General features: G+C 48.5%; 1 protein-coding gene across 1 annotated transcript in view; it reads left to right on the top strand.

The window, feature by feature from the left end:
- SCARB1 (scavenger receptor class B member 1) overlaps nt 1-7,711 on the top strand; it is a 19,778-nt gene extending 12,067 nt beyond the window's left edge. Inside the window, exons 8-12 of the mRNA XM_035898549.1 lie at nt 502-620; nt 2,227-2,300; nt 3,110-3,161; nt 3,637-3,783; nt 7,694-7,711. Coding sequence (XP_035754442.1) covers nt 502-620; nt 2,227-2,300; nt 3,110-3,161; nt 3,637-3,783; nt 7,694-7,711 — 410 coding nt within the window. The remainder of the gene's footprint in view (nt 1-501; nt 621-2,226; nt 2,301-3,109; nt 3,162-3,636; nt 3,784-7,693) is intronic.
- Nucleotides 7,712-7,957: the final 246 nt, after the last annotated feature.

The following is a 7,957-nucleotide window of genomic DNA, read 5'->3' as shown; positions in this document are numbered from 1 at the left end:
AGAAAGGAGGGAAAGGGGGAAAATCCTTGTGCCCAAAGTCCCCTTTGTCCACGGCCCTATAACAGCCTGATGTTTGTGGGAGTGCCCAAGGATACAATTGGAGTGTTATGTCCCCTAGGCTGGGGAGGGAGCACGCAGGGGGAGCAAGGGTAGGAAGAGGCAGGCCATGTAACTGCCAAATTAAATGTTAACTTTGGATGCTGAGTGCAGGTCACGCAGGAGCAAGGCTTCAGACTTAAAGTCCTAACCTGTGTCTGGGTACAGCAAGCTTACCACAGCATTGCATGGTGCATGGGGGGAAGAGGGTGGCTTAAATATGGGGTCTTAACCCTCCCAGAGCAATGGAATAAGCTGCAGGGATGGAAGGCAAGGAGCTTTCTGGTTGGGAGGAGCAAAGTATAAAAAGCCTGTTCAGAACAAGTGCTGCAGTGGCTTTAAAAACCTCAACAAAAAGTCTCAGATGGGTTTGGATGAGCTGAAGCTGTCTTTGATCTCATCCAGATGCACCGCTGTTCATTTCCCATCCTCACTTCTACAATGCTGATCCAGCCCTGGTGAATGCCGTTGAAGGTCTCCACCCCAGCAAGGACAAGCATGCACTCTTCCTCGACGTGCACCCGGTGAGTGAGCCTCGGGGGGGTCCTTGCCTTGTGCCAGGGGTCCAGCCTGGGCTGGGTGGGGATCTTCCCCCTGGCTGCGTGGTAGCCTCCCTCTGCTCTCGTGGCACTGGTTTGAGCAGGTTCCATAGTGCAAAGATGGGCAAGGACATGTGCAGATAAAAATGTCAAAGCCATAAACTAAGTGAATAATTAGCCTGACTTCTGGAGAATTGCAGAACTAATTATAAGTGTAACTGCTTTGATAAGCACAGTCAAGTTCTCTCCACTGACTCAGGTCTATAACACCAGGAGGTATATCTAGCAGCAGCCCAGTTAGGCCCCACATCTGCAGACGTGTACTGTCATGACTGACGAAGTCTGAAGACCATGCTGAAGCTGCCTCCATAATTTTTGGGCTGGCTGCTTCTACTCTCTCAACTTGCTTCTCTGGCTGCTTCTGCACCGGACTGCCACAGCGTTATGCTTTGTGCATATGTATAGCATAAGGGTGAAGTCACCACTCCAGTGGTGATGAGCTGGGGTGTCCTGAGCCATCATTGTCCCAGCTGCTGATGGGGAGGGGACTTTGGGATCTCCCACCCATGGCCCATGTTGCATGTGGTCAGATCTTCCAAACACTGTGGTGGTCCCTCAAGCAAGAAATGAATCCCTCCTCTTGAGGTAAGGTAAGCTGTGCTTCTTATCTAGGCATTGGGTTCTCTATGCTTTTCTTATCACAGTTATGGAAATCTAATTAAGTTTATTACAGTATCAAACATCTGCTGATAACAGCACAATTAACGATATTCTTATTTAGCTGTGGCCTGATAGGTACAGACAGGGACAATGCCCTTAATGTGTTGCAAAACTGCAGTGTCATGAGAAACTAATGCCTTAATGGGTGTCAACAAGGCCAACTTTGAAGTGTGGTGTTTTTCTGGTCTTCGGATGTTGCTGGATGGTGGCTGTTGGTTTCTAGTGATGAGAAATGTTTTGTCCTTTGCTGTGTGCCTGAATCTTTTGCGTTGATGCATTTCCATCCTGCTGCTGGTAGGATGAACAACAGAAGAGGCTCATCGGGCCTCAGAAACACTGAAGTTGCTATTAGAACATCCTGCCTGGGGAGTCACTTACAGGTCGCATATGCTACTCAGTAATTTGAGGTTGTCTAGATTCGGTCCCACAGGCCCTGGGTCACAGAACACCTCCCTGGCCTTCTACAGCAGCCATGTCTGTTCAGGTTGGCTTTGTGTCTTCAGACCACCGCAAGGGAGGTGCTCCCTTCTGGATGCTGCTGTGTGCAACCCTTGCTGGCTGGTGAGCGTTCAACTGAAGGGGACAGACTGCAAACTGCTGTGGGGACACTGCTGTCCCTCCGTGAGCAGTCATCCCCAGAGCCTGGGGACCGGCGCCTGATTGACTGATGCTTGTGTTTTGGTGGAAACCCCAGCCACGCTCCTGGTCTTGTGTGTGGTGACTGCAGTGGATCTCTGGATCATGCAGGCCATCACTCTGGAAGGTGGCACCCAGAGCAGCTATGATGGAAAGTAAAGGGCTGCTCTTCTGCAAAAGCTCTCCAGACAAATGTTGGCTGCACTGATGAACTGGTTCATCTCTTCCTATGCAGATGACGGGCATCCCTATGAATTGCTCCATCAAGCTCCAGCTGAATCTGTACATAAAGCAGGTGCCTGGTATAATGTAAGTAGTCACCTTTTAGAAATGACCATCTCCCTTTCTCAAGCAGGGGGTGCTGCTGATGCTGGGGTCACTGCAGAGTTTACTCTCCCCAAAGATGAAGTAGCTTTAACATTACCAGTTGTCATGGTTGCAGAAGCCAGCTGGCTCATGTGCTGAAATGTCAGCTTACTCCAGTGATCTCAAACTGCCATCCTTTAGCAGTGCAGTGTGTGTGGCTGCCTGGTTGCTTGGCTCCTGCAGCATTCCTTTCCCCTGCACAGCGCTGCTGCTCAGAAGGTGTTACATCCAACACGGAGAGGCAAAACACGCTCTGCCTAGGGCTGATGAAGCTTTGTGTCCAAAAAGACACTTTCAGCTCTGTGAAAGCAAACAGAAGGGCTCTGTAACAGTTGTGTGGTGCCAGATGTTAAATACCCACAAGGGTGGGAGCGTGCACTTGCTGCTTTGAGTGGCTCTAGTGCATACACGACCAGACAGCCCCAATGCTGTGAACTTGACTGCACTGCCCTCTGGTACCATGCAGGTGACTGAGATGTCTTGGAGCTGCATGAAGTTTAGCATTCCAGTTCACTGAGTTGATGTCCCTGGAGCCCAGATTTGGGATGGCACTTACTGCTGTCACCAGGTGGTTAAGCACGAATGGAAGCGTAAGCTCTGCTCTTGCATGAAAGGCCCAAGATGGACCTGGTCCCTTGGCCACTATCAGTCTGTCAGACCTGTCCCTTTAGGAAGAATTTTGACACTGGTTGTAGCCTGATCAACCAGAAATTAAGTGTGGTTTTTTTTTTCTTCCCTTCCCCTCCCCCTAGTCAAACAGGGAAGATTAAGCCAGTGGTCCTGCCGCTGCTGTGGTTTGCAGAGGTGAGCTGCCTTCCTCGACCTGATTCTGCAGAGCCTTTGCTGTGGGAGGGGGGAAACTGCTTCCGTGTCACCCAGGACTGGGGAAACTCCACTTCGAATAAAGCTTGAAGCCAGACAGACTAATTAAGCACCAGCAGAGGGCTTTGCAATACTTGGCTATGTCGTTAATCCCTCTGAGCTGAACAAACCCTGCACTATACTTGGTAAACCTCTGGCTCTGTCCTACATGTGGGGTTAAATAGGGCCTGGAACAGAGCTGCCAGCATCGCATGCTAATATGGGCCAGGGAGTGCAGTCTCCAGCTGTGTGCATGTCCAGCTGACTCCAGCTATTTAGTAAAAGCTTCTAGCCTGACTGAATCTTGCATAAATTCCCTAGTCTGTGCTGGGAGGTGGTGGGAGAGGAATTGTGCAGCTGGTTTCTCAGTCCTGGATGAGAGGGAAATCCCACTGACAACTTTGCTTTTTTTGAGTAGAGCGGATCCATTGAAGGCTCAGTCCTAAAGCAGTTTTACACCAACCTGGTGCTGATCCCATCCCTGATGGACTACTTGCAGTATGTCTTCCTTGGGCTGAGTGTCCCGTTCATTATCTCAGCAGCTGTACTCATGGCAAGGAGTCAGGTAAGAACTTGCAGATGTCTAATGGGAAATGCTGTTAGTCAAATCAGACTAATCAGATGATGTAGATTGGGCTGACAATCTAACACTCCTGAGGAAACATTGGCTGATGCCAACAACCATGTCCTAATGGTGCCAGCACATAGCAGCAGGACTTCCTCGGCCATCTAGAAGTTGGGTTACAAATAGGTAATGTAAAAGCATTTCTGGCCATCTCAGTGCCCAACGGTGATGGAAAGTGACTTCCTGTATAGGAGGAGGCATTTCTCAGCTCATCCAGCTAATGAGAGCAAGCCTAGCTCATTGCCCCAGCCTCCACAGAAAGCAGCAGGTCTGTGCCATCGCACAAATCTGTGCATCTCTACAGGGTCCCAACAGTCTTCTAATCTGAACAGAGCCTTCTCGAGGGGATGTAGCTACTTGAGCGCAGGTTGTTCACAAATGAAATGCAGTTGCTGTGTTCTTGCAGAAGGGGCACAGGCACAGTGGCTGCCCCTCAACCCAGACTGGACCTTGTCTTTCCCCAAAACTCACTTGCTTCCCTGCAAACTACTCCAGGTTGCTCTGGAAATTAAACCCTCAGGGCCTTTGTGGATTTGGGCTTACTGAGAAGCGAAGACCTCTGAAGCCTGCAGGGAGCCGTCAGCTGGGTAGAAGTTGACCCATGATGGGGCGGGCGGTGGGGGTGCCTGGCTGGCGCACGAGTCTGGTCTGAGCTGTAAGGATAGAATATAAAACAGCTAAAACACTTGATGGGGATCTGTGGCTCTGGCTCCAAAACATCTGTCTGATAACACTAAGCTCTCTAAAAGCTTTAGCTCTTGAAGTAGAGATTGAGCTTCCAACCCTAACCTATATCAAAAACCTGTATCAAAGCAAGCTTATTTAGTTTTGCACTACAGTCAAATGGCTTGAGCTGGCTCTAAAGCTACAGAAGTGAAGAGGCTACGTGTGGGGGTAAAAAGGCAATGCTTAGGGTGAGAGCGGGCTAAGGGAGAGCACGTGCAGGGGGCTGCTTGTGTTCAACCTCCTGAACTGCCCTCACTGAAACACTAATGCAAACCACTTTAAATAGCGCCAGGGTTCTTGGAGTATCATGTAATTGGATTCTAACCAAGCCTACAACTGCTTAATTGACTTAAACACATGATCCCAAATCCCCTTGTTCCTCCACGCACTTCCCTGCAGGGTGGGAGCGATGCTAGGGCTGAGGGCTCAGCGTTAAACCCTTGCTGTGCTCCTGAGATGGTCAGGCTTTGTGTGCTGAAACTCTGCTTCAGCAAATGCAAGTGGTCATTGGCAAACAGACTTCACTCTGATGCATTAGCACCAGCCTATCTGAAAAATGTCTGTTATTTGCTGGACAGCTATTTCTAAGACCTTATGCAGCCCTGGGCTGGCATCTCCTCACCCTGCTTTGTGCAAGCCTTAATTCCTGGTATCAAAGAGTCTTAACCATGCCAGAAAGGGTCAGGAAGAAAAGCTGGATTTTAAATTCACTCAAGTCAACTGGATATCTGCTTGTGAAATATCCCAAACCCAGGCGTAAGCCAGCTGTATTTGGGTGCTCAGCCAAAAGTGTCATGAAGTGCTAGAACTAAAAATCAACTGCAGGAAGTGCCTGACTACCTGGAAAGGGATTAAAAAGCCTCAATGACCTTACAAATCTCTAAGGAAGCTCTGCAACAACACATGAAAGTCTCTGCCTAGTGAACAGAGAAGAGGTCATAAACTGGAAGACAGCAATGTGCAGCCAAGGTGTGTTCCTCATTTGATTGAAGTGTTGCTGATCTAGTGATGATTGCTTAATCATGCACAGTCCTCCCTCGAAGTCACAGGCGATGTCAGAGGGGACACTGAGTGCGGCCCTTGACCTTCACGTGTCTGCCAGCTGGAAGGTCTCCCTGAACCCAGCTCCTTCCTGGAGTATCTTGTGTGCCTCTGGCTTCTGGAGGGAGCAGTGTGCTCTAAACCCAGTCCAGATGAGGTACTGTGAAACACTTAAATCTTAGTCTAGTGTATAGTGGAGCCAGTTTGAAATGCATCTGTTGGACCTGCAGTTCTAAAAAGAAAAAACAGTGTAAATCTGTACAGGCATAAAACATGCTCAGATGCAGCGTTGTAGCTCTCCTGCTAACCTGGCCTAAAGCCTGTGTGGTGGCGCATTGAAAAGCGAAACAGACCATTTTAAAACTGGCTTGACACTGACCAAAATCTTAACTAGGGCTTAGTTCGACCTAAATTTTTAAATCTTCATTAATAACTAGATTCTAGTTAAACGGTGATTTTAAAATCTCCCAAAATTGGAACCCTTGTGGAATTCATGTCCAAGTGCACCATAAACTAGCCTGATTGTCTTCTAGGAAAAATGCTCTTTATTTTGGAGTAGCAATAAAAAGAACTCAGACAGTAATAAGGCCAACGAGGCCACCTCTGCCAAAAAGCTGCCTCCGGTTAAGGGGATGGTGTTGCGGGAAGCCAGACTGTAGGTGGGTACCCAGTCAAGGTAACACACTTTTCTCTTGTCCTGATTTGATTAAACTTTGCTTAAAACCAATCAAATGGAAATGTTCACTGTCCACATCTCAGACATACCCTCTTGGCAAGCTTTGATATGATGATGTTGTCTCATGGCTTTATTCAGGGCAATTTAGATGTCTTAATACTCACACTTAAGCAGGTTGCAAGCACATGCTCTTATTGTTTCTCCTGGTGTACCTGATCTGCAGCCCTAATAAAATCAGCAGGGGTCAGGATAAAAAGTAGGCTTGGTGTGAAGAAACACTTTTCTCACCTTCCCCCCCCCCCAAAGTGTTTGAGATCCAAAGGTAAGTTTTCAAATGGGTAAAAACTCATGGGGGATAACAGAGGTGGTCAACTGGTGGGTGTCACTCCCCTCCTGCATGCAGGGAGCCTCAATGGAAAGGCCTTCAAGAGGGAATTCCTGTTGTAGAAAATATCTGTGTTTGTATTACAGGATCACAAAATCACTGAATCACTGAGGTTGGAAGGGACCCCTGGAGGTCATCTAGTCCATCCCCCCCCTGCTCAAGCAGGGTCACCTGTAGCCAGTTGCCCAGGACCATGTCCAGATGTCTCTTAATATCTCCAAGGATGGAGATTCCCTAACCTCTCTGGGCAATCTGTTCCAGTGTTTACAGTTTTCACAGTAAAAAAAAAAAAAGTGTTTCCTACTGTTCAGATGGAACCTGCTGTGTTTAAGTGTGTGCCCGTTGGCTCTTGTCCTCTCGCCTGGACACCACTGGGAAGAGCCTGGTTCTGTATTTACACCCTCCCTTCAGATACTTATATACATTGGTAAGATCCCCTTCTCCAGGCTAAACAGTCCCAGCTGTCTTGGCCTCTGCTCACATGTGAAATAGTCCAGTCCCTTAATCATTTTAGTGGCCCTTTGCTGGACTCCTTCCAGTAGCTCCACCTCTCTTGTCCTGGGAAGCCCGGAACTGAACATAGTACTCCATGTGTGGCCTCACCAGTGATGAGTAGAGAGGGAGGATCATCTACCTCAACCTGCTGGCAACACTCCTGATGCAGCCCAGGAAACTGTTAGCTGCCTTTGCTACATGGGCACACTTCTCATGTTCAACTTGGTGTCTACCAAGGCCCTCAGGTCCTTTTCTACCAAGCTGCATAAGAGTTGGGTGACCCTTAGCATGTACTGGTGCATGGGGTTGTTCTCCAGTTGCAAGACTTTGCACATCTTCTTGTTGAACCTCATGAGGTTCCTGCCAGCGCATTTCTCCAGCTTGTTGAGGTCCTTCTGGAGGGCAGCATGACCCTCTGTTGTATCAGCCACTCCTCCCAATTTTGTGTCATCAGCAAACTTGCAGATCACTAATAAAGATGTTAAACAGGATTGGACCCGGTATTGACCCCTGGTGTACACTGCTAGTTACTGGCCTCCAACTAGACTTTATGCCACTTCTCATGACCCTCTGGGCCTGGCTGTTCAGCCAGTTTTCAGTCCACCTCAATGTCTGTTCCTCTAGCCCATACTTCATAGCTTCTCTGTGAGGATCTTATGGGAGACAGAGTTGAAGTCCAGGTAGACTGTATCCACTGCTCTTCCCTCATCTAGCAAACCATTCGTTTCATTATAGAAGTTTATTGGGTCGGTCAAGCATGATTTTCCCTTGGTGAAGCCATGCTGACTACT

Source organism: Egretta garzetta, unplaced genomic scaffold (assembly GCF_000687185.1).
Source record: "Egretta garzetta isolate BGI_Z169 unplaced genomic scaffold, ASM68718v1 scaffold447, whole genome shotgun sequence".
Lineage (NCBI taxonomy): Eukaryota > Metazoa > Chordata > Aves > Pelecaniformes > Ardeidae > Egretta > Egretta garzetta.
The sequence above is the reverse complement of the archived record's forward strand: the minus strand, read 5'-3'. Positions and strand labels throughout refer to the sequence as shown.